At 30.5% G+C, this 27,544-nt stretch overlaps 3 protein-coding genes across 4 annotated transcripts; 2 read left to right on the top strand and 1 right to left on the bottom strand.

Annotated features, from left to right (window-relative positions):
- Positions 1-1,206: 1,206 nt before the first annotated feature.
- On the top strand, positions 1,207-13,140 carry LOC106661781 (cytochrome b-c1 complex subunit 9). Of its 2 annotated transcripts, XR_002909974.1 has the most exons (5): positions 1,207-1,221; positions 5,229-5,284; positions 10,048-10,119; positions 11,225-11,394; positions 12,944-13,050. XR_002909974.1 is itself a non-coding variant. In XM_014385408.2 (2 exons), exon 2 carries the CDS (start codon positions 12,952-12,954, stop codon positions 13,135-13,137), a length of 186 nt encoding a protein of 61 aa, XP_014240894.1. In that variant the 5' UTR covers positions 11,270-11,394; positions 12,944-12,951; the 3' UTR covers positions 13,138-13,140. The 2 variants fall into 2 exon arrangements, 1 of the variants encoding a protein (XP_014240894.1); XM_014385408.2 differs by lacking the exons at positions 1,207-1,221; positions 5,229-5,284; positions 10,048-10,119 and having other exon boundaries at positions 11,270-11,394; positions 12,944-13,140.
- On the bottom strand, positions 4,301-10,285 carry LOC106661777 (beta-centractin). The gene is made up of 8 exons (XM_014385405.2): positions 9,941-10,285; positions 9,816-9,880; positions 6,914-7,240; positions 6,651-6,794; positions 6,424-6,589; positions 5,987-6,160; positions 5,855-5,917; positions 4,301-4,989 (listed from the first exon to the last, which is right to left on the bottom strand). Exons 1-8 carry the CDS (start codon positions 9,986-9,988, stop codon positions 4,846-4,848), a joined length of 1,131 nt encoding a protein of 376 aa, XP_014240891.1. The 5' UTR covers positions 9,989-10,285; the 3' UTR covers positions 4,301-4,845.
- Positions 13,141-14,874: 1,734 nt separating the features above from the next.
- LOC106661892 (INO80 complex subunit D-B-like) lies at positions 14,875-25,069 on the top strand. The gene is made up of 8 exons (XM_014385627.2): positions 14,875-15,006; positions 15,131-15,284; positions 15,360-16,006; positions 19,393-19,690; positions 19,782-20,007; positions 20,676-20,928; positions 22,222-22,377; positions 22,632-25,069. Exons 2-8 carry the CDS (start codon positions 15,229-15,231, stop codon positions 22,874-22,876), a joined length of 1,881 nt encoding a protein of 626 aa, XP_014241113.1. The 5' UTR covers positions 14,875-15,006; positions 15,131-15,228; the 3' UTR covers positions 22,877-25,069.
- Positions 25,070-27,544: the final 2,475 nt, after the last annotated feature.

Below are 27,544 nucleotides of genomic sequence, written 5' to 3'. Positions count from 1 at the left end.
TAAAGTCATCAGTGGCCCCTCTTTATCAGCCAGCTATCGCACATATGCAGGGGTACCACAAGGAAGTATCTTAGGACTCATTCTCTACACAGTATACGCCACAGACATTCCTACCCTTTCTGTCACTATCCTAACTGTATATTAGGTCACTAATCTAATTTTTATTTAATTTATTGTCAAGACTAAGCGCTGAGTTAGGGAAAAAACTTAAAAGAGAGGAAAGATCAGGACAGTCAATATGATTAGGTATCAGTTTGTAGTGAAAGAAGTTGCAAAAATTAAATCTAAGCATTTAGTGTTTCAATTCCAATCAGTCCATGGAGCAGATCATAAAGAGTATCACCAAATCTCCAGTCTCACTGAACCAAATGTGGAGCAAGAAACGTATGGATTCCAAATGACAAATCCATAATCAAGAAATGATCGCACAAAGATCTTATAAAGTAAAACAGCTTTAAGAATGACTGAAATTTACAGAAGGAATCAAGCCTAAGGATTCAATTTCGCTTTCTTTATTAATCATTTAATATGATTTTTAAACTTCAAGTTATGCCTAAAATGAATTCCAACATCTTTTATAATTCAATTTGTTCAATGTTAAGCCCATATAATTTATAAGCACACAGAAAAAGAATCAGAATGATAAAAAGAAACAAGTTAATTTTTTTTATTCAAAGAAAATTTATTGAATTTATTGTTGTGACACCTAGAGCGCCAGCTAACTCTGGTATATTGTAGTAATTAAGAAAGTAACAGCTTGCAAGCAGGCTGCTGCTTTCTCTATACATGATTTAGTATAGCTGGATTAGGGAATTTGTTTTAAAAACTTTTAAGGTTGGACAATGAATTTTGAAGTGCGCCTTTGATTGAATGTATTGACGTATAGATTTTCAGATCATCCGATTATCAACTCAACTGTCACCAATCCCATACTCATTTGATTTGGCAGGTAAAATGTAAGTGATCTGGAACTTCTTTTGCTCAATCGAGGATTCTTCTGAAGATGAAAATTTTCTGTGCCACTAAATAAAACTTCTGGGTACAATTTAGCTGCCTTAAATTTATCTATAATTTGGGCAAATGTAAAATCAGCCAATTTAATATTTACTCATGCTTCCACCTGTTTATTGTTATGTAAATTTGGCAAGTGAATTGTAAATTGGATCAACTCCAGAAAAGTGTTAGTATGTAAACCGGGCCAACTAAACAACAGCTTGGATGGTTAGTAATGGTTTGAGATTGTTAGTAATGGTTACCATAATAACAATAAACAGGTACATAAGTATCAGTAACATTATTTTCCTTGCTCAAATCAATATTATCTAAACTTATAAACCAAATCTTTATTTTCCTTGCCTATTTGGCCCAAATTACTAACATGCATCACACGATTCTTCTTGGTTTTAAAAGTACTCCCATAAAGTTTCTTCTTTACATAGATTCGGTTTGTTATTGACAAATGGTAGTATTTTTGCGCGTTATTTTGTCATTGTCCAATTGGACAATTATATACTATCATTAAATATCCTCACTTTGACTAATTTTTAGGGTGGTTTTGTTTATTTGTTATTTTTTGCAACATATTTTCCCTCAGTGGCACTCTTTAACTCTTCTGTTTACTTATTTTACTTCTAATTTTTTTTTTCTGTCTTTTATTTATTTTTTTGAGTAATAAAAATGAACAATTTGCCTGTTGGGAGAGATGGACATAGTCCTACAATGCATCGCAGTCCTTTTTAAATAAAAGATTTACATAAAATACTAAATAAATCCACCCCACATCTATAAAAGAATAAGTGACAATGACAACAAATAAAAATTTATAAAATGTATTTTCTATTCTAAGATCTCAAACTTAAATAATTCAACCAGTTTGAAATTATGCTGGTTTTTATTTTAATGTTAATGGCTGGAATATTCCATACTCCATAGAAAGAAAATTTACCATCGTCAGTATTTACGATTTGTTTCAATTTAGGGTTGAGCCAAAACTTTTGAAGACGCGAGCGATTCGTTTAACGGCTCCTTGTACTCGTTCATGAACGACTCAAATATAAGCGGGAGGCCTAACAGAAAACTGCGAACCATGGCGATAGAAATTAAAAATTCCATTTCCGTTATTTATGAAAAAAAAAATTTGAAGCTTCTGTATTTCGACCGTTTTAACACTAAATTGACGTTTTCTCGAGTACCAAGTTTTATAGGGACTGGACTATGCCAAAAACAGTGACCATGATTCCATATTCTTATGCTGAATGTTTAATTTTTGTTCTCTCAATAAGGCTACTAATTTTACTACTTGCTTACTTAACTAAGCACCCCGAACACGGGACCCAACTAAACAATAAAAACATACTTATACATGTACTTTAATATTTTGGCTTGCTTTGATGACTTTGGAAAACAGAATAATTCACCTTGACCCCCAACTTCCTTTATAAACTTGTTAAAATCAGATTGAGTCTTTATTTACTTTCCAAATTAAACTTGTTCCCCAGCTTTCATCCCAGAGGCATAAAATATTCTTCATTTCCGCCCATAAAACTAATTGCATAAAAGAATGTCCCATTAATAGGTTAATGCATATGCCTAATGCTTATCCACACCTCACATACTAAGATATTAGTTTTTAAAAATAAATTAATTTCTGTACTCAAAGAATGTTTAGATCAGTTTATACAATATTTTCATATCCAGTTATGGATATGAACTATAATTACTATTATAGTTCTGAAAACTCATAGCTCTGTTAGTTTAATATTTACTAAGTTGTGCTAGTTAGCTTGAATATTACCAATATTTCTGTTGTTTTTTTTTTCTATTTTATTCTAATGGCGCATATGTGCAGCCACTTTTTATTTAATAATTCATACTTCAAATTATTTGTTATTATATTGTAATTCTAATTCATCAGTTTCATTAATTAAATATTTATGTTTTATAATTAATCTTAATATTAGCTCTCCAAGAATTTGTAACTACTGTATAATTTTAATATATTTTTGCCTGTAAAATGAATAAAAAATGTAGTTTTCTCGACTTTTAAGACCCAAATTAAAAAAAGATCAAAATGCATCATCTTGAAACCATTTGTCTCACATCTTTCACTTCCACGTCAATATTTATTATTATTTACAGGGATTAACATTTTACTGGCAATTAAGTAACAAAATTCAGTTATTATTTAGCTGAAAGTCACTTGCATTTTAAAAAACACAATTGTAATATGTATATAAAATACTAGGAGCTTTTTTTGTATTATACAAGTGGATATATTCATCGAAATCTTTACAAAAAGACTGAGCGTTTTTCTTTCTTTCAAATTTCCTTCATCCCTGATCTCTTATATACAATTACACTGTTGCACACCGGAAGAATCAAATCATTGACCAGAAGAATTCGTAGCTAAAATAATTCATTGATTCAAACAGTCGACTGTTTTTTTTTTCTCGTACAATAACACCAAACTCAGTTGGTACCCTTCACAGCCTTATGGAATTGCTTCAAGCATTGTATGGACAGAAAATATCATTGAACGAGATCATGATCAAATGTTTTGTTTAGCAGAGTAAACAAGCAGATAGGTCCATCCAGAAAATACACACATGGATTATATGACTTATTTAATTCACTAATTTCGTGGTCCGCTTGACCAATTAACATATTATAATTAATTAAGGTTTTTAGTCGAGTTAAAAAAGTCAATGGCACGAGCACACGACATTTGAAAATTGGCAAAAAGGAGGGAAAATTCAAAAGGTGTGGTTGAGAGGGGAAGTTGGTGTCCGAGTGGATCGAGGTCACGATAGCTCAAGTGGTAGAGTAGCGGCATATCAAGCCGTGAGTTCGAAGATCGTGGGTTCGAATCCCGTTCGTGCCATTGACTTTTTTATCTCGACTAAAAACCTTAATTAATTATGACATTTAATTTTTTTAAATTAATTTTAAAAAATGAATTTCTTTCCCATCTAGATATGAAAAAGTTCTATTTCAATAAAAAAAGTTTTTAAATTTTCAAAATTGAATTTTCTCCTTCAATTTGTTGTCTATCCAACTAATATAGTTATTATAAAATGTTAACAATTGAAAAATGTAACTTGGTCACTTCTGATCATTTTGGTTTGTCATACCAACATGAATATAAGCGGACCAAAATGATTAGAAACAATTAGAACTAAGTTTATCACCCATAGACCTCAAGAAGAAAGCTCACAATTAAAAATATATTTTAGAGTATCCGTCGTACGAATTTATAAGAGGAGCTCCATTTTGGTAAAATATTATTCAAAATGTGAAACAATAAATTTAGAACAGATTTTAATTTGAGAATATTATTTCATGCTCGTCTTGATCTCTTTTACAAAGTAGCACTTCTTATTATATGACAATAATAAAAAAAAAGTGGCGCTTGCAGCTGAAAAAGAAATGCTATAATAACCATATAATTGAAAGAAATGAAAAAAAAATTAAGTTAACAATGGTTTACAAGCAATAGAAAATTAAATAAACTAGAATATGTATATGTACACATTAATAAGTTACATATTTGCACAAGCTTTGTATTAATTTAAATAATTATTACTAAGTATATATTAAGTTGTGCACAATTGTTGCATATAAAAAATACCTTAAATGAATATTATTCTCCAGTTCATAGTCCATCCATCAGAGAAACAGCCATGTTATTCATCTCTTGCACCTCGTACAAATATTGTTCAATTAATCATTGAACGAAATTTATATACAAATACAATATGAAACAATAACATAGTTTCGAGACATTTGAAAAATAAAAAATAAACATTTGCTTATTCGGTTGAGAAAAGGTGTTACTAATACACGAGACTAAAACGTCTTCCTGTGTATAGCTCTTCCCCCTTCATCTTCAAATTCTCTTTTTGAAACCCACATTCTTTTAAATGTATCCAATGAAGCCAGAATGGAACCGCCAATCCAAGTTGAATACAACCTTTCTTGAGGGGCTGAGATCTGAAAGAAAAAAAATATTCCACATACAAACTTAAATTTTAAGGTAAATGGTGTTATTTTAAACAATAAAAAATTGAGATGAACAAATATAGTTGATACTATAAACCACTGTTTTCAGATTAGTAGAACAACTCTCTGTCATTGAGCTTATGTGACTTTGCCCCCCCCACCACTAAAAGCTCATTTCCTCATCTCAACCTACAAATACTTAATTTACTTTTTTTTAATTTATTTTCTAGGATATGAAAATCACAGTGTCATATAGCTGTCTGTAGAATACACAAAATTAACAGAGGTAATTATCAATATTATTTGATTATAACTAAATTATCAATTTTAACTATTTTTATCTACATGTTTTAAAGTAAAGGTTTTTATTAATGTTTATTATTTTAATTAATTATACTTTTTGTTTTTATTAATTGAAAATATGGCAAAAAGAGAGGAAATTCAAAAGGTTATAGTTGAGATAGCTCAAGTGGTTAGAGCAGCAGCATATTGAGGCAAAGGTCACGGGGTTCAAATCCTACTTGTGACACTAGCTTTTTCAACTCTACCAAGACCATAGATTAAAGTATAATAAATTATTATAAACAATTAAAAATTATGATGAAAGTATTTCATGGCTCAATGCCGAGAGTCAGAGTACTGATCCAAAGCCAGTGGGTGGCCCAACCTGCGGCACATTTTTTCATCTCAATTTTTAATTGTTTATAAACCACAAAGATAATTAAAACCACCAATAATGTAAGTATTAATGGAATACGGTCTAACCAAAGGAAATTTATAATGCTAGTGATGGTGTTACATCAAAAGTTGACTAGCTATTTTAATTTAGATTTAAAAACAAAAATTATAAACAAACCCTTATTTTAATATCCTTTGGTGCAACCTTCTTAATTTCCGTTAACAACCGATCTCCAAAGCCCTAAAAATAAAATAAACAAATTGTCAAGAAAATAAATTCCAACATTTTCATGGTCTAACAAAATCTTACCTTAAATAGAGTGGAACCTCCAGATAGGACAATATTCTGATATAAAACTCTTCTTAAATCAAGATCCGATTTTTGTATTGCGTAAACTAAAACTTCGTGTATCCCCTCACATTCATCACCAATCAAGTCTGGTCTAAAGAGAACCTCTGGGGCTCTAAATCTTGCTGCGCCTATCTGAAAATTACACATGACCACTTACAGTTACTTTCATTGGTTGTTGACATTTACAAAGGTAGAACAATTTAAAAATTTGATTAAAAAAACAAGACGTTAATAAGAAGAAACAAATTATACAAAATGAACAAAGATTATTTTTAATTTACTGCAGGCTGTTTTCTGAATAAGTTAAAGGAATGTGAACTATTTTAATAGTAGAAAAGCGCCCTCTAATTGAACCATAAATGAAAATTTATGCTAATACATAAACATGTACTTACATCCAATGTACTACCATCGGGGAGGACATACTGATATTTTTCGGTGTCGGCAGACTCTTCCTTCTGAGGATTACCAGACAAAAAACATGCATTTTCTTTAATTGTTCTCACAACTTCAAATTCAGCTGTGGTCTTAAGATTAACGCCCTCTTTTCTAAGTAAAAGCCTAAGGAGGAAAAAAATAGATGCTCACTGTAAATGTATAGAATGAACTGTGAACAACCTACCGTAAATATCGTGAGACGTCTCTTCCTGCTATGTCTACCCTCATAATACTGTGAGGCATGGCGAAGCCTTCATATATAGGCACAGCGTGTGTGACACCGTCGCCTGAATCCAACACAACACCGGTAGTTCTTCCTGTAGCATATCTATAAGATGGAAAAACTTGTAAATTAATAAATAAATAAAATAATGGTCTTTTAAAAAATGTCTAAATGATTTTTGATTATTCAAATAAACATGGTGTTGTTAATACATAAATACTTACAAACTTAATACCGCTTGCATCGAGACATAAAGCGCTGGTACATTGAACGATTCAAAAAATATCTCAGCTGCTTTTTCCCTATTTTTCTTTGGATTGAGTGGTGCTTCTGTTAAGAGAACTGGATGCTCCTCCGAAAATGTCTGCAGTTGATCATTTCCGTAAACGTACTGCCAAATCTTTTCCATGTCGTTCCAATCGGTCACTATGCCATGTTCCATCGGATACCTTAGACTCAAAAGGCCCCTGTGCTCTTCGGCTTTGGGGCCGACGAATATCTCCCCTTCTAAAGCGCCCGCCATCACACGGACGTGTTTGGGTCTCCCGATGCTATAAAAAGCATAAAAACAAAGAGAAATTAACTGTTAATATAAAAAGTTTTATTACATATATTTAAATAAAATTTTTAGTTTCTTGGTACAGTTTTTTTTTTTAATTAGAATAAAATGGTAAAAGTACAAAAACTGTCAAAATCCAGATTTAAACATTTTAATTTTAACATTTTGAGGCATCACTTTACACAGTATCAATCAGTGTCTAAACAAATAGGTAATTAATCACAGTAAATAATATACAATAATTTCATTTAGGAAAAAAGAATGAGATATAATCCACCACAGTAGCATCATAATTAAAACATTAAGTCTATATCAATTAATTATTCTTTTTATCTAAAGTCTTGGTTGAGATGAAAAAGTTACTGTCACGAGTGGGATTCGAACCAATGACCTTTGCCAGTGCTCTAATCACTTGAGCCATTGTGAGTCCGATCCACTCGGATAACAACTCCCCAATCTCAACCTATAACCTTATGAATTTTTTCCATTTTTTCAAGTGGTTAGAGCAGTGACATATTCAGCCAAAGGTCGTGGCTTCGAATCCCACTTGTAACACTAACGTTTTCATCTCAACCAAGACCTTAGAAAAAAGAATAATTAATTGACATAATTAATAAGGAAATGATTAGTTAGAGTTCACGAGATGCAGTCTGGTGCGATGTAGGTTTAGAAAAACATTTTCTTTATCGTGCCAATGTTTCGATCTCTATTGAGATCACCTTCAGGGCCTGAGATTTATAAACATAGTTTAAATTATACAAATAATGTAAGATGTGAAAATGAATTTATACAATCATCTACACAATATAGAAATTTTAAGTTTAATCACAGTATTTCTCACTCAAAGTGTGTTTTCTGTGTAGATGTGTCATTGTTGTGTATCGTGCTGAGAAGTGTGAGTGAGTACTAATGTTGTTTTTTTTTTTTTTTTGTTTGAACATGTTGGATTTTGAAGGAGTGGGGAAGGAAGTTGGGATAGAAATTCATTTGGGTTTTTTCCCTATGAGAAGTCGGCTTCTCCGATGTGAAAGGTACCGACAATGGGAAAAAAGGGGTAATGGTTTGTCATTTGGCCTGGTTAGCCTTTCAGAATTATTATAGACAGGGATTATAACGGAAAGGAGAGATAAATTGTTGAAGAATTAGACTATGTATAATTGTTTGATGTGTGGAGTGTAATATTTGTTTTATATGTTTTGTGTTATATATTCGTTATTGATATTGAATTTAATTACTGAAATTAGCGTAGCTGTGATTGAGTTTACATCCGTTGCCCATTTTATAATTGATGCTGTGTTTATCTCTGTTGGTGTAAACCATTTCTAAAAAGTTATGTTTATGTTTGTTTTGTTCTATGCTTAATATTTTTGGATAGTTGAAATCAGCACCAGACCGCATCTCACGGTCTCTAAATTATCATTAATTAATGGTCACTAAATTCCACACAATATACAGACCACTAAACATGCACAGATTAAATCTATATTCAACCTTTTTTTTTTTTTTTTTTTTTTAAATGAGGGTATTTCAACTGCAAGGTTATATGAATACTTGGGGTGCCAGTGTTAAAAAAAAAAAAATTGTAAGAATGTCAGGTTCGGTTGGACCTGGGACCTTTACCTTACAGCAATGAGTGCCATGTCAACATGGCATTTTTATTTCATCTTTTTTCTTCAAATCAGTCCAACTTTTTTATAGTTATTTTTAATCAAAATAACTATAAATCAAAGAAAGTATTCATTCCTAGTTTTTAGCAATATGTATACTCATTAATTTAAGCATAAGCATATATTTCGATTACAAAGGGGTATAATAGAAGTGAAACACCCTGTATTTGACGCTAATATTTGTCAAAGTGTAACAACAAATCTGTATGTCAAAACCATTGCATTTAATTTTTGAAATTATCTTTGATTACTGTGTAAAGTAGTATGTAGTGAACTAACGAGTAAAAAAAACTGATACTATTAAAAACCCATTAACATTCAACACGAACAGTAATAAGAGGTTTAAACCATACAACGTTGAGAAATATCTTTCAGGTGAAAATCAAAAAGAAGAAATTATCACTAATAGCAAGCATAAATCAGTTTCTATGAGTGATAATTGTCAAAAGATCATTTCATCTCAAGGGCAACTGAGATTAGTTCAATTGTGTGTCATGATGATCTGACAAATGGATAATTCGAAAATATGCACTATTATGTTGGTTATATATTAAAAATGTATTCCTTTGTGTTTTTTCACTAAATTATCTGTACATTAATTTTCTTTCTTTGTTTAATTTCTGAATTGGAGAAACAGGTGTTTCTGGGAGCAATGAAAGTGGCTTGTCAATGGTTTGACCGTCCAAGTTTCCACTTCCAGGACTGCAGACATCTGACTGCACTGTCGTTAAATTAAATGTTATAAGCCATGCATTCAAATTTTAATAAGTAGTTCAACTAAGAGTTCAACATCCCAATAAAAATAAATAAACGGTTGATCGCACTTATTTAATATTCTACGGGTAAAAAATCTACACGATAAATTCCATTTATTTTCAAAGGAGAGGACGAAATACTTACAAATTTGGAAAACAGCATTTCGGCACTTGATCACCGGCGAATCCGGCTTTAATCACTCCAGATCCCTAAAAGTACGTCAGATTAAAAAAATTAAAACCATTCATATTGATGTGAAAATAACATACGTTATCGATTACGACAGGTTGATTTATAATAACGTCGTAAGGCTCCATTATATTAATTGAGAGATAATTAAATTAAAATTCAATAAACTATAATTTTTTTTCCCAAGGGAGAACGTGTACGGATCGGGATCGACCTGGCGTCGAAGATTAAGCGGATCTATCCTGTTATCATCGGGCTAGTAAGTATAAGTTGAACAATTTAAACAGTCTCGAACGGAAGATCGATCTCCGTCAAATAACAAATTAAATTTATTTATGCTTAATAACAATAACTATATAATAAACCGGCGAAAGATATTAAATGCGAAACACCTTACTAAGAAATGACAGATAACCTAAAGCGAGTGCAGAATTTAGGCGATTCGATAACACTGTCACCTTCAGATTTTGAACTATCGATATTTTTATGCAGTGCCAAATTAGGATTTGCACGGTATGTAAATTTTATTTATTTATTTAAAAGTACAAATAGGGCTTTAAGGCCCCTTATATCAAGGGCCAGCCGCAGCAAATTGTATGATTTTGTAGGTGACTGAAATTTATTTGTTCTCTTCTCTTCCAAAATGAATATTTACTAGACCAAAAATGTTTAGATAAAAATAATTAGTTAATTATTAATTGATAAATTGAAACCTCTGACATTCACTCTGTTTATTGGAATATATTTAGTGAATATGGCACATTTAAGGTTTTTTAATGTATACATTATAATATGCATATTTGATCATTGTTTTAGTTCATATTGTATTGCATGTTAAGGATGGTATCTTTGAATGGATGGTATGCGTTGCATATTTGAACATGTTTTTGGATATAAATCCATGCTCTAATTATGACAAACCCGGTCAAAAGGTTTGGATAAATCCAGGAATGTCCCAACTGCCTAATCTCCCTCATCCAAAGCAGTGCGCACATAGTTTGTCAGGTCAAAAAGTGCGGTGTCTATTGGTTTTCAGAAAGCCATATTATACAACTATAAAGGATTAAAGTGTTTTGATTATTTATGTTACGTTGTTAACACCTTATTGATTATTAATAAAGTATAAAATTTGTATAGGTGCATATCACTGTGTACATTAGTTTTAAACGCATCCATATTTTCAATGTATGTCACTCATGGTTCAAATAAACAATAATAGGCATTTTTAAATTAAGATAAGATTTGTTTTACTAACCGTACGTATGATAAATAAATAAAATTATCCTAGCATTAAAAAAAAATATATAGTTGAAATATACCTTTAAACTAAATTTTATTCAAAAATTATGTTCTTCTGTAAGTAGGATTTCATGTTGTGACGTGAAGTGTTCACTTGAGACGACATGTACAGATGAAAAAACCCCTGGACAGCTGTTTTCTCTACACCATTTCTTCTTTCCCGTTGTCTGGCTACCATAGTTTTGTCAGCCTTTCAGGCCCTAATCTTGCTAGTTTTTCCTACGTTTCCATTTAGGTAAGTATATTTACTATAAAAAGTTAAATAAAATTTGCGTAACAACTGGGTGGTGTAATTAGCTTAAATATATTTTTCGATATCGGGTTAAAAAAAGGTACCGTTTCAAGAGTTAAAATTACATTATAGAACAAATCTATAAAAAGGTACATTGTACTCGTTGGTTAGTTGATAAACGTAATTTAAAGTTTCTCATTCTTGACCATTGGACCATTGCTCGGAAGAGGTGGAAATCTTAAGAAGCAAGGTCAAGACCGTAGAGCGAGTTGAAGTTCTACGCTATTCATTTTGCCTTATATGATGGAAGTGTGCAACCGGGTGCTGTTTTGTTAAAACAAACTTTCCTTCCATCAAAACAGGTTATCACCTTAGTAAACTCGTACAAAACATTGGTAACAAACTCATTTGGTTATACTCTATCATTCAAAATCACAAAAAGCATTGGTATTTTTGTTAGCGTTGTCACCTGCGACCAATCTGACTGTTGTCTATTAAGTTCCAATTTAGCTATTTACAGATTGTTTCGTTTATTCTCGATATGTTGGTCTAAGACTGTTGGGCATTTTTCCCCAATGGTTTTGAGGGCACACAGTGTCATAAGAAATGTCGAAACGCATTCTACGGACCAGTGAGTAGCTTATGTCACAAATAAGCAGACCAAGCTGATCAATAGGGATCAAATTACAGGTTCATCTTTCTGCAGACTACAGGAAGGAATCTCATTGTCCCAATGTGTTTAGATATGCATCAGTTAATCGACTTTTCATTAAAAGTGACAAATGAAACATTCATTTGGAGTTTAAAGTAGAAACTTTGATTACTACAATTTTTTTTTTTTTTTTTTTTTTTTTTTTTTTTTTATGAGAAGCCTCAGTGCTTTGAGCTTCTGTTCTCTAAAGAAGGTTGCCCTGAAGTTATTACCCTTACTGCCACTTCTGAACTATTCAAACTGTTAGGGGGGAAGGGTTGTGTGAAAAAAAGGGCCAGGGGCAATGGTGGTAATCAAAAACCAAATTGACCAGTTACAAGGTCTTACGTCAGTTATGTGGTCTTTGCCGAACATTTTAGTCTACCTATCCTCACTGGATTATAAAATTATTCTCAAAAATCACATATTTCAGATTTCTGTGTCATTAAAGTGAAACCAGAATTTATTGGCATACAGGACAGACATATCGTTCCAACTTCCTGTTTTGGGTGTGTTGGACAAGTGATTAGACCACTTTACAATAATTTTTGTTTTAATTATACTCCATTAAAATTCTAAGGGTTCTGCCGGGATTTTAACCCAGAACCGCCATGTGGCAAAATATGACGTCCTAATTACTCGGTCAATGCAGTCCAAAATATGTTCAAAATATATTAATATATTGAACTGAGTAAAATGACATAATATAACAATTAGAAGACACAGTAAGAAACAATTCAGCACAGTTACAAACTTTTCTATTTTATTTTGTCAGTTTTACTCACCTTATTATATTATGAAAAATTAATTTATTACAGCTTTCTTATTACATAAAAAACAATGCACTGATTATTGTTCCAGGAGTTTCAATGGGTCTGACCAGCAGACTTTACAACACCGTCTTCAAAAGATCATCGACCTATGCCGTGGTGGTCGTAGTAGGAGCGTTCTTTTTTGAAAGGACTTTCGACCTCTTTACAGATTATTATTTTGAAAACAAGAATCAAGGAAAACTTTGGAAACACATAAAACAAAATTATGAAACATCGTCCTAAGCGATGTTAATTTAAGTTTGTGTTACAATAGTAGAACAATGTAAAAATACAAATTTAAAATATTGTAATTATAATTTATTTCAAATAAACCCAGTTCTTTAGTACTTTTTATTTACCCAAACAGATTTTTTCTTTTATTTGAGCAATTGATACTATTTAACTCCTTGACATGGTTTACATTGTGGCACAGACCTTTCTCATTCATTTATGCCCCAGGTTATCTCCCTCAAAGAGGTAGAGCAGTCTTGTATGGGAAAAGGGGGTTAGGTGAATAATTGCTACAGATAATAAGATTATTCGTGAAAAGAAATATTTTGCTATTTGCATGAAACATCAAAGTTTCTTACAGTTCTGATAATAAAGGCTGAAGTTTAAAAAAAAACATTGTGTAATCTTAACAGCCTAATCATTTATAGACCAGAGTTTTAAAATACATATTTAAAATTAAATGTCCACAATGTATATCAACCTTGCCGCATTTGTTATCCAAACCAAACCTTTCAACACTCCTCTACATATTTAGCCTTATCCTCCAGAATTGCAGGATCAAGAGTGAAATTTGCTTCCCCGGGAAGTAAAGTTTGCTTCCTTGCTGGCTTGTTTTATTGCATCTGAGATTTAAAAACGACAATCATCTTTTTTTCCTCTTCCTTTTCTTTTTTCCCGTTTCATTTTACCTTTTTCTACTTTTCTTCTGTTGTTTCATCGTTCAATTATAAATAATTAATATTTTTAAGAATATATTATTGTAATTATGGTTTTGTACATTTTATTTATTTATTCTAAAGGTACAAATGAGGATTTTAAGCATCCTTCCATGTACATGTAATAGAAAAAAAATTAGTTTTATAAATGTAGTAAATTAACAATAGTAAAACGTACAAAACCATAATGACAATAATATATTCTTTAAAATATTAATTATTTTTAATTGAATGATGAAACCACATTTGAAAAGAAAAGTGTAGAGAGAAAAAGGAAATGTAAACAGAAAAGGAGATTGTTCGTATCATTTTTAAAAACTCGGATATCATGGACATTGGACCTGCAGGAAGCAGAATGTATTTCCGAAGGAAGCGAATTCTGAAGTCTTCACCCTGCAATTATTGAGGATAAGGCCAAAAATTTAGAGGAGTGTTGAAGGTTTCAGATATGATTGGTGCATTTGGATAAGGAATGAGGGAAAAAAGTATTTTATTTTATTATTATTATTATTAAATCCATTATATTTCGTGGTCCGATTGACCAAATAACTTCTTTCAATTAATTAATCTTTTTATGTAAGGTTAAAATGAAAAAGTTAGTGTCACAATCGGGATTTGAACCCACGACCTTCGGCTAAATACGCTGCTGCTCTACCACTTGAGCTATTATTATGGCTATTAATATTATTTTACTATGTTTATTAAACTGAATATTTTTAATATCTAATGGGGCTTCAAGCTCCATTTGTACTTTTAAAATAAATAAAATAACAGAGTTTAATGATGGAGATAATTGATCCTAAATCATGCTTTATTGTAAATGCTTAATCAATAGAATAATTAATTTGTTTTTAATAAGTGAATCCATGTATTTAGTAGAAAGGATTGTGAAATTATGTTTTTTTTTAAAAAAAGGAAGAATAGATATTTGTTTTATTACGTTTAAATAAAGCGCTTCTGATTGTAGGAGTAGCGCGATCAGTGCTCCCTTTGGAATAAGGCTTGCAAGTTATGAAGTAGTTGTGTGTTAGTCTGAGCAGGTTTCATTGTGTATGGTTATTGCGGTTAATAACTTCTCTGAGGGTTATGAGGCTATGTTTTATTATTTATTTTTGTTCGGACGCTAGGTCTTCTAGATTTTTATATAAGATTTTCAACAGAAAATGTAAGACATTTATAAGATCAGTGGTCGAAGTATTCGGTTGAAGGTTTATAGACCATAAAAAAAACGGACTTTAAACCTTTAAGGTTATGCAACTAAAATTCGAAACCTTGCTTTATTTTTCCAGTAATTTCATATTTCTTGGAAAGTTGAATGTCTTATTTGATGTCGTTTTCTGTCGGAGTATAATGCCACAACGTTTTTTCCCTGGTTAAGATTAAGGTTATGCAGGATGCGTTTAATCGAGACATGTTTACTTTATCCGACGTAAATAATCCGAGGTATGTACCAATTATAATCACAGTTTTATACAAGATTTAATGATTAATAACGAATGTGCGACGATTGTTTCCAAGGTTTAATGGACATGTGCAAGTTTCCCCTTGTAAAATCACTGGTGGGAAACGTGATAGAAAAGGGTGTACGAAAGGAAAAATCGAAGCTATTATGAAAAATAATATAGTCAGATCGAAGACATGTGTAACACAAGGTGCGAGTAAAAAACTCCCATCTCCTTCCGGAGGCAATCACGTTTATTACAGTCAATTAGTCAAGTCTGAGGATCAACAAGAAGATCCGTATACGTTCACCGAACCGGAGCCGCAGTCGCTGAGCCTCTATCAGCCGGGGAGTTCGAACAAAAAGATATCGTCTAACAAATCGACGAATATGGTTTGCCCCGACAAGTTGAAGTTTGAAGCCGGACGGGCCGTCAAATCTTTCAGGGTTGTCGACCCGGCTTCGAAAATGAATAAACTACAAGCGGATATCGCTAGAAATAAAGTTATCGGGAAAAGAAAGAAACTAGAACAGATCTCGGTACGAGGGAAAGTCAATGACAATTGTCTCAAACGAGATCCCAACAAAGTATGTATTCTGGCGAAAAGGGAAGCGAGGAAGAGTACGTGGCAGAGGGAACGCAACTCCAAGCATGAATTGCTCGAAAGGATATATCTAATTAAAAATGATATTAAAAAGTACTCGAGCGATCTGTATCCTCTTGGTATGTATTGCTTTCTTTACCACACATTCATTGCTAACAATGACAGTTATTTTGATGTGTATGAATTAAAGATTTGAGCATTGAAGTCATGAATAGAATAACAATAAACAGTTTGTTAAAAAGAATAATATATCAGAATAAAAGATTAAAAGCCAGTCATTGTATTCACTCTTATTCATACACTGAAAAGCTCTTCACACAATCATGTTTTTATTTCTTTGCCATTTACTTAATTATTATAATTTAACTTACATAATTTCTTTTTTCAGCTAAATGAATGGCAACACATTTAGTCTTTTAATAAATTCTTGTTTTTAAACGAGACTAACTGTTAAATCATTTTGTTTAAATACATTTATTTATATAATCTAATAGCATTTTCATATAATTTTTTAGATTGCATTGTTTAAATTTAGTTGAATTGGTGTTTCACGATAGAAGGATTGAAACTGTTTGTGTTTATTTAGCTTATACCTTTTATGATTACATTATCCTGACAGTGGCAGTATAGTAGATTAAGCGTAAATTATTTTGTTTTTGTTTTATTTTTATGACCATTGCTTTGTAGTCCAAAGTTTGCTGCCATATTTTATCATAGTAAATTAAAAAAACAAAATAAAATTTTTACCTTGGCAAAAACCCAATTTAACCTTAACCAAAAAAATAATTTACCGAAACAATGACAAACTATAAACTACAGTCTCAATGCCTTTTTTGTGAAGGGTGAGTTAAAAACTTTCTTGAACAAAATTTTTTTTTTAATAATTAAACATGTAATACATTTTTTGCCTAGTTTCTCATGATGCAAAAAATTTTGATCTAACTTTTCCAGAAGAAAATGTTTCAAACTGTAAAATACTCATCATCCCTGCATTTCATTTTTTATTTATTTTATTTTTTGACTGTACAAACAGTTTTACATTTGGAGCTCCCATACTCAAATTATTCAAAAATACCTTTTTTCCGAACACTGTGGACAAAATCGTCCAACTTCTTCAACCAATCACCAATTTATTTAATTTAATTCATGTTTTAGAATAATTTAAATTGATAGTAAATTATTTGCTCGTGGTCTAGAATGAAAATTTTTGCAACAATTTCATCAAACAGCGTTGATTTACAGGATGCTCTGGATGTAGCTCACCAAAGAGCGATTCAGCCTCATACAAATTTCGGTCCACTTTCTCTAACAGCAAAATTATCTCTACTTTTTCTTGTAACATACAACATATTACAAGACTTTTTTATGTATGCACAGTAAGTTGAAGAATGTAAATACTAAACTTTAGTGTGATGGTTTTTATGGTAAGTGTTCGTTATATATTAAAACATTTTCATATTATTTTCTTTAAGTTCGTTTTTGAGGGCTGATTTTACACCAGACTGAATTGCGTTTTAATGAGCTCCATCCAGAGCGTCCTGTTAATCAATGTTATTTGAAGATATTGTTCCAAATTGTCTTTGTGTACTACAAGCAATTTTAATTTACTATCATTTAAAAAGATAAATGAATAAATTAGTGTTTGGTTGTAGAAATTGAAGATTTCATTTATCCAAAAAACAGTGTTTGGAAATTTTTTTTTTTTGCAAATAACTTGAGAACGTTTCTCCAAATTAAACGGTAGAATTTAGTATCAGAAACCCTTTCAAGAAATGTACATTGATGAGTACCTTGTCATTTGAAATAGTTAAGTTCCTATTCCGTTGTCCTGGAGAGTTAGATTAAAACTTTTTGGTTCGTGAAAAACTAGACAAAAAATAAAATGTTACGATTTATCTCAAAACACACCAATAAAAAAGGTGGGGAATGCCTGTATACATGATTTTTGAAAAGAAAATTTTGTATTTTGCGAGATTCAAACCCACGATCTTCTAATTCTTCGATGCTCAACCACTTAAACTATCATTACTTCAATCTTTCATCACACAATCTTCACATTTTAATTTCCCTTACTGTTCTAATTATCTGAAGTGTGTGACATCACGTATGCACATTTTAATTAACAATTTTTCAACATTAGGGTGGTGCTGCATGCATGCATGTGTATGTGTGTGTTAAATTTTTTACTATTTTTTAACCTATGCACAATTTATTTCATTTAATTGTAAAATTTTATAAGATAAGCATGAGAGTTAAAGTTATGAAGTTATTTCATAATGATAAAGTACCCTTTATTGAATGGGTACCTTTATAATTACATTATTGTTTACTTTTGCATCATTTATTCAGTTCAATCTATTACCATTACCATACTTCCGTTCAATAATTGTTTAAGCGTCCTTACATGACAACATTTTTGTTTAAACAATTTCCCCCCTTGATTGAGTCATTCATTTACAAACATTTTGAATTCCCATTTTGTTATCTCTTCTCAGAATTCTTTTCAACATTTACATACTTTATTATAATTATCAGCATTCATTTTATTTAATAAAAAGATATTTTTCTATAAATTATTTTTTGATATTTAGTATAGATTACATTACTATATTTTTTGTTTCCTATTATAACAAACTTTAATTTTTCAGTCATGAATAAATCTGTGATTCAGCTAAGAGTAATGCGATGTTAATTTTAATTACAGGACGGCTTCTTAATCACTGTCCTCTTTCTCTCTCACTAAACCGTTCACTTCGTGCGGGAAGAAAAGTTTACTCATTAAAACATCATTTACATCTTTTTTAAGAACGATGATCACACAGTGAACTTCATTATCGTAAAATATTATATATTTAAAATATAATAAATACCCATTTTTTTAGAAGTGATTTGTTTATTTTGATATTAGTATTAATATATTTTCATACAACCATTTACATGGATAATACAAATATTGCTTTCATAACAATATTAAAAAATTATAAGTAAATAAAAATGCCTTAAGAAACTGTAAACATATCTAAAAACCATTAAAACAATGAAAAATCTAAATAATAATAATAGAGTCAACATAATACAAAATATTAATAATAGAAAATATATATTTGTCATAACATATTTCTTACCTATGTTTAATAATTTCCTAGTTCTTAATCAAAAATTTGGAATTTATTACACCATGCACAGCACCGGCAATGTCTGGCAAGTAGAGGGTTTATTTTTTGTTATTGAAATTTACAACTTTTCCCACCAAAAATACTTTTACATTTTACAAATTTTGATGTTATAAACAAAATGGACGTCACAGCTCGAAACATGTAATGCAAAAGTTCCACAGGTAAAATAGTAGGGATTTTTGTTGAGATGCTGAATTATTCTTTTCTCTAATTAGCTTTCTATATGAAACAAGTACAAGAAGTTATTATACACCAATCTACCACTTTTGTGCATTATTTTATTTAAAATTAAATTTAAAAAAACAATTTTGCATTTGTTTTCCCTTTAGGATTAGAACTGTCCGACTCTGATTCTGATGACTTTGATGCTGATCAATCTATGTACGAACGTCACTGGTTTTCAAAAAGTGACATTTTAACGGATGAAAGTCCAAGAGAAAGAAGGGTTGAGGCTTCACGAGCTCAGATGCGACGAAGACTTGCTCAAACACTTAAAGGTATTAAAGTCTCGGATGATCCGAGTTCGGGTCTTCTGGCAGCAGTAGTAGCGGCAGCAAGACGATTTCCAAATGCAACGGCGACCATTTTAAACCCAAGCTTATCAAAATCACATTCAAAAATTCCACTGTAAGTTTTATTTATTTCTAATACAATTTTAATATACTGTTTGTACTTTACAAAAATTGAATACAATTAACATTGAATGAAACTTTTCAAGGGGCGCAAAGTTCTTAATTACCGGAGAAAAGTGTAGTTACTCGGCAGGTTGTAATTGGCAAGCATTGCCCTGCACGAGGCACTGCACTCAGCACATTATGTACAATGTGGACCAACGTTTATTTCATCACTGTACGGGAAAGGAACTTGACAACGCTCAATGCAACATGCCTGTATTCGATGTACGGCATGATCATCCTGTCTGCCCCCGACATGCTGAACCTCTTGTAAGCTTCACTCTCTATTAATATTCATTGTTGACCTTAAAAATATTTAAGATTAATATGTGTGACATAATTTAATCATCATTTATTTTGTCTAAACTGATCTTTTTAAATTAAATTTTGAAGATTATAAGATTTAATATGTTCAATTTTTTCTCATCATTTTAAAGTATTGTGGATCTTCTCTTAATGTCACAGTTGAATAATAATTGATAAAAATATAAACTATATTTATAAATGATAAAGATAAATGATTTAAAAAAATAGTATTATAGTTTATTAAATAGAATTTTGTAACAAAATAAATATTTGGGAGACCAGAAACCAGATCCCAAACACATTGATCGTAGTGGTCGATTTCTTCTTCATCAAAATAAATATTATTTAGAATTTTGTAATTTTGTTTGAAGAATTGGAAGGACCTCCTTTGGTTCCTTAAAAATAAAGTGAGATAATAATAAAACAAAATTCTTGCCCAAATTTAGCAAATATTCCGTACTAACCATTGTAATGTTTACTTTTACTTACCATAGTGGTTATAAGTTTATTATCCAAGAATTTATTTGAATTTGGATTATGCTGAGTAGTAAATATTTGTATTTAGATTATTTTAAAAGCATATTTATATTAGTTACTCATATATTGTTATAAATGTTTCTTTTTTTCCCTAGGAAACTCCAACACAGGGTCACGTTGATCCAAGGCACAGCAAGAAAATTAGTAAGAAAAACCGGCTTATAGGATTGTCAAAAAATAGCAAAAGAAATAACAAAAAGAGAAAAAAATTGGCGACGCATTCTCCAGAAAAAGAAACGGTGGCCGAAAAATCACCGGCTCCTATACCCAGCGAAAACCTGTATTCTACAAATGGCGTACAAGCTTTGATGGAGTCTGGCATACAGTCACCGGAAGTACACATTGAAGGTGAGAACAACTACAAGCACCCCCTCTATTTTCCAGCCTACTGTACATTATCGTGCTCTATGGTCTCTCATAAAAATAAAACAAAGTAATATAAAATTACAATCTCAAGAATTAAAATTAAGTTAATAATGGTTAATTGCTACTCTCAGCTGCTCAATATCTGATGGTACCACTCTTGGATTATTTCCCTTAAGGAAATGGGCCATTGCTCAGAAGAGGTGGTAGTCCAGGGCTGTAATGGATGTAAGCAGTAGAAGTTTCATTTTGTTCATTTTGGAATGTTTTCACTTTGTACGCCAGGAAGTGTGCAGCCAATCATTGTTTTGTTGAAACAAACTTTTTTTCTTATATTGGAAAGCAAGAATTCCTCTACAAAACCTTGTTCACTTAAACATTTTTCTTTAATTCTGCAGCATATAAAATTACAGGCATGTTAGTGGTACTGAGTACCGCAATTTCTTTTTTTATTGTATTTTTAGTTTTTGTTGTTTCAATTGTGCCAAAAGTAGTTAGTATTCATTCTTTACAGGGAGCGACACATACTGTTTTACTTTTCTTTCTCTCAGTGTACAGAGCTGTTAAAGGCTTCCTCTTTTATTTTTTTCTTTACACTGCTGGACATTACTTATTAGTTTGCTGAAAAATTAATTACATGAGAGTGACAATATAAAAAAAAACTTCTGAAAGATATATCTTGATTTCTTTCAACATAATAATGTAATAATCCCCAAAATGGGTGACCTACTCATAATCATACGGTGGACCATGTCATAAATGTTGAAGTCATAAAAATAACAAAACAAATGGATAGCATGTGTTGCATTTGTGTGCAAATGCCATAGAGTACAAATAACTTTATGTGGAAATGACCGTGCTAATCAGGAAGACTTCATAGAAAAAGACTGAATAAAATATTGAAGAAACGGGAAAGTTAAAAATTGTCTAACAAACCGATATTTTTAAAAATCTTTTTACAAAAATTACGCCATTTGTTTAGATAAGTATTTAACTGTTTAACTAGTCCTGAATCTTTTGTATTACATTTTTATGTTAATATCATTCATTCTAACTGTTCCTGTAGTGATATATTATAATTAATAAAATTGCTATTAAATCAACTTCCTGTTTTTGAGGGCCTTTTATTTTACACAAAAAAAGAGAAACAAAATGCAGACTGACTATTATTATTAGTTCTAATAAAATTATATTGATTTTTTTTGTACTTACTTGCACTTTCCAATTCTATATACCATTTTATTTATTTTAATAATCTAATTCTTAAAATTATTGCAGGTGATGTCGTAGAGGAAGTACCTGAAGAAGTGTTGGCAATTGCATCTCTCGATCCTGTTGAACTTGCCAGTCAAGCAACAAGATTACTTGAAGAGCATGATTTAACAAATGTATTAAATCAAATTTCAACTGATGCTTTTAATGATTTGTTTACTGGTAAGATTAATATTGGTTTTATTGTCTTTTGAAAATACGGTCTATTCTCTATAAGTTCAAGATTCAAGGAAAATGTGCAAAATTGTTCAGCTTATTTACAATTTGACTTACTTGACTTCGAGGTGGATGTTTGACTTATAAAAGTAAAAAACAAACATAAGGACGACTGATAATTTACATTGTGCGATTTCTCCATATCCTTATTATTATTATTATTATTATTATTATTATTATTATTATTATATTTTTTTTAGATAAAAATGGGGAATATGAGCCTACAAGAGAAGAAACAGAAGAGCTAGAGAGAGCTCTTGAGGCAGTTGACAATGACGTGAGATCATTAGAGCGAATGACCAGGTCTTTGCCCCTTCTTCAACTTCCTCTACCTTTAGATACCATAGGCCTCTTGGATGAAACTCCGGCTCCAGGAGCTTTTCCACCTTTCCAAAATGGATTTCCGCAACCTCCACCTGCTGCTACAGATATCCATAATTCGTAGCACTATCAAGGATAAACAACGAGAACTTGTTACATGATTTTGTCAGTCCGATCGTGTCAATTCAGATGACAAACTCATAAAATGATATTGCTACTGTATGAATGTTTGGATATGTATGTGTATAGTAGGGTGTGTGTATGTGTATGATAATATGTATACATATATAAAATAGGATATAACAATGTAAACTTTCCAAAATTTATGTAGATCGATTTCTCAGCCTGTTTAAACGTGTAAGAGATTAGCTTCAGATCACTGGTAGAACATAGCACATTAATTTTTAGTGATAGATCGTCGGTACTGATTTATAAAATGCACTACTTATGTTTTGTTGTGGTTGTACAGTTTCTCGTGAACGTTTGGCCCAGATTCATACAAGATGAAATACTCTTCCCTTGTAGTTATAGTTCATCGAACTTTTTACAAATGATGTCTATACATAAATGGTCATTCGCTACCTCATTCCACAATGCCTGGAGGTTCATACGTTTATTTTATCAATAAATAACTTATTATTTTAACTAGAAGTTTATAATGTGCATGCACTTCTAGTTCAAGTGTTGTAAATATATTATCAGTTACTAATAAGCTTTAGAGAAAAAAACGTACTCCTTAACTTCACAAGTTGACCACATGTTATTAAAAAAAAAAAAAAAAAGAAGGTTGGCTTTTAAGGGTGACTCCTTTGAAATGTACCTGGTAAATTTGTTAAATCATGTATTAAAAAATTAGTTTAAATTTAAAGTAACTAAAATTCGACTTTGAATAATTATTGCTATTTAATATGTCTCCAAAAACACAGAATCACTTCACTCATTTTCATTTGTGAAAGGTTCCGGCATAATTAAAAGTATTGGAGGAAGCTCGTAATTATTTTATTTTTTTACATAGTAAATCTTTCATGAAATAAAATGTAATTATTTCATCACAAAAAGGTAATCTTCATCATTTTGATGTATTGGACTTATTTTGTTTTAACTGGAAAAATACATCAGCAGCAAAGGGCATGTTACTAAACCAACCAAAAATACATATACATAAATTCAATGTGACAATAGAACATTTTATACTTCAAATATTTTTTATGTGAAGCACAAATTGTTATAAATAAAGAAATGTCATGATAAAGTAATATAACGATTAACTGTTTGGTTAGTTTTATAAAATATTTTTGCCTGAAAATATTACGTAAAGAATGAGAGGGTGTCCCTTTTACTATATTTCCATTTTTAACCAAAACTAATTTTAGGTCAGGAGATATATTGTATTTAAAGTTTTAACTATAATAAGCTTAAAATAGGCAGATAATGACATTAGTATTTTAAGCGTTCATTAAACTTTGGAAGTATGGCCGATGACAGTTAAATCACTGTGATTCATTTTATATTTTATATATTTTTCACTACTGTCTTATCTATTTTTTAGTGTTGTATAAAGCTGATAATATGTAACATTTTCAAGGAAGATACGATCAAAATGCTGAATTTTATTTGTTCCTTATTCGTGATTACCTTTTATTTAATAAAAGGTTGTACATTTTTTAATCGAATTCATTATATTGATTATTGGGATATATGTATGATGAATTGTGAAAGTAATAGATGTTCCTTTATTTCCTTCAGCACATACGATTTGTTGGGACACATAATGATTGCATACAATTTTTTTTAAATCTTTTTCTTTTCTTTTTATTATTATTATTTTATTTTTATTTTATTTTTTTTAATACTATTGTATTTTGAAGCTTATAACAAAAAAGTTGTATTCCAGGAACTGATATTTCCTTGGAAGAAGTTAACTAAGATATTCAATAATTTTAAAAAGTAGAGAAAAAATTGTAGTCGATGTCTTATGAATTATGGTTTATTCCCATATTGGGAGTATCTAAGGGATTATTATTTGTATATGTGATCTGTAATATAAATTATTTTTATAGGAAATTCAAAGTAATTAATCACCTGGAGGGTCTTTTCATTAATAAAATGTGTAATGTTTGTGTTGCAAGCTAGAAAACTATTTATTTGAACTTAACTTTTTTATAAATAAATGCCAACTTATTGTAAAAAAAAAAAAAAGAGTTATATATACATATAAAATCATAAACATTGTCAACATAATATCTCCAATAGTGTGTACATTGTTTTACTACTGTCCAAAATGAGTAAATACATAGACAAACTAATGGCTCTAAAATCTATGGAAATGATAAAACTCCATCCAAAAAAAAAGATTTTGTTTACAATTATTTTTTAATACAAAGTTTTTCTAATTTGGTGATGTGCAGAACTTATATAATTCTCTAAGAATTGGCAATTTTTAAATTGGACTTAAAAGAAAGAAGCAATTTGGCTAATAATTATTGATTGGGTAATTTATTGCTCAATAAGAATAAAAATGTAGCGATTTTTCCATCCTTAGCTTTTAAGTGAATTAGCTTTTAACACGCTCATAGAAAATGCAGGGAATGTTGTCTGTTACCAAGTCAATATAGCACAACAGCAGACAATGTTCACATACAAAACGCATTCGTCCATATATGTTCTGAGCCTACATGAACAGTAACATACATTTTAAGTACATTTAAAAGCAAAAAGACAATAAACGAGTAAATAGTATGTACATCACAGTTATACTGATTCATAAATAATTTAAAAAATATATAAAGTATGATCAATTTAGATGCAATTTCAATTTTGGTGTGAATACCAATTGCACGAGTTGAAAAATTTTAAGTATACTCTTTAACAAAAATAATAGGGAACTAAACTACTCTGATAAATGTTTAAAAAAAATCATTATGCTTTGTTTAATTACATAAGTTTTGTTTTGATTATAGATTTTGACTAATTGGTTGAATCAGTTCGCAATTTATTTGTCATCGAAGTATTGAAGTAAGTAGCATGAAGTAGTTCGATGGTTTGTTACATAGATATAAGTTGATAAACAATATAAAGTGTATGTCTGGAAGACTATAAATGTGGCAAGTTCCTTGACTACTCGCCATGTCCACAGTCATCCAGATATTCACTTTTTTATACTTTTATGTAACAAACCATCAAACTACTTTATTTAAAAAATGTCACTGAAGAAGGTCTATATTAGATCGAAACGTATCTGATGAAATAAACGCCTAAACCTCTGTGGAAAAGACAATTTATTTCCTACCCATCAAATTATTATGGAGTTCCACAAAATTAGAATGAACACTATCAAAAAAATTTAATGAGAACCACAAACAGAAAGAGGAGTAATAATTTATAAAAAATTTAGTTATTTCTTGGTTAGAAATATTTTTAAATTGTATAAATACAAAAATATGTATTTACAAAATAATGGGGCATCGGTGGCCGCACAGTTTAGGCATTGACATGGCACTCATCACTGTAAGGTAAAGGCCCCAGGTTCAAATACAGCAACCCTGCATGTAACCCCAACATGCAAATGGACTTATTTTATTTTTATTTTATTTATTTTTTCTACACCGCCACCCCAGGAGTTGATATGACCAACTATGGATCCAGCAGAAAACTGGATGATCGCAGACGATCACAATCCATGACTTCACATATCACTATTTCCATGTAAAAAGAAAAAGTTATTCTTAGACAACATATTATTATTATTATCTTAAAAATCCTTTTTCCAAAGGATCAAAAATAAAACAATATAATAAGCCAAAAACTATTCGAATAATAATACCAAAAATTACATTTTATTAGTAAATCTACTAAACTCAATGATAATGGTAAATCAAATAAATGGGAAAAAGTTGTATGTTCCATTTTTATAAAACAAGCAGAAATAGAAATTTAACATCTTTAGTATCTTCTTTTTCATATCCAAATATAGAAAAGAATTAGGAATTAAATTTTTTTTACATATCTTATAACAAAAATAAATGCTAGTAAATCATTTTATTGACAACTGTTGTTTTACTTCAGTGTACATACAATGAATAAGTTTTATTGTCAAATAAACACTAGAAAAGGCTAGAATTAATTTTATCCTTAAAAAAGTAATAATATTAAAATAAAATATAAAAAATAAGAAAAAAACCAATGACCCTTGGTACTTAAGGAATAAGGAATTACATAAGGATCTTAAGATAATCGAGGTCACGGCGGATATACAGTGATTTGCTGCATGAGAATCCAGACCATACTCAGATCCAGATTATTCATGGGTAAAAAAAATGGTTGATACATTTAACATTTTAAACAGAAATTTTGTAAGGTAACAAATGCCATGACCATTATGTCATATTATACAAGTTTATGGACTATAAATTACTACCTCTCTTCCTTTTTTAGTTGTCTTTTCTTCAAAGGTAGATATGGATAAATAATTTTAGTGAACTTCTTCAACCAATTTTTTTATTGTTGTCGATGTATTTTGATGCAAATCTTACTCCCCTTCAGGGCTGAGTGTAATAACAAATTACAAAAACAATAGTAAGTTTATGAACCTTCAGCCTATAAATAGTTTAGAGATTGAATTTCTTATGTAGAAGATTATAATACAATATTGGCAATTTTGGACTGAGTCGATCTTCAAACAAATTTGAAATCATCTATTAAATACTTAATTATGTCCATTTTTAGACATCTTTAAGATTATTTTGCCCTGATGATGACCTTAAAAAAGGTCAAAAGTTTGGCAAATAAGAAT

Source organism: Cimex lectularius, unplaced genomic scaffold, assembly GCF_000648675.2.
Source record: "Cimex lectularius strain Harlan isolate CLEC.00 unplaced genomic scaffold, Clec_2.1 scaffold34, whole genome shotgun sequence".
In the NCBI taxonomy this organism is placed as follows: domain Eukaryota; kingdom Metazoa; phylum Arthropoda; class Insecta; order Hemiptera; family Cimicidae; genus Cimex; species Cimex lectularius.
This window is presented reverse-complemented; position numbering and strand designations above follow the sequence as displayed.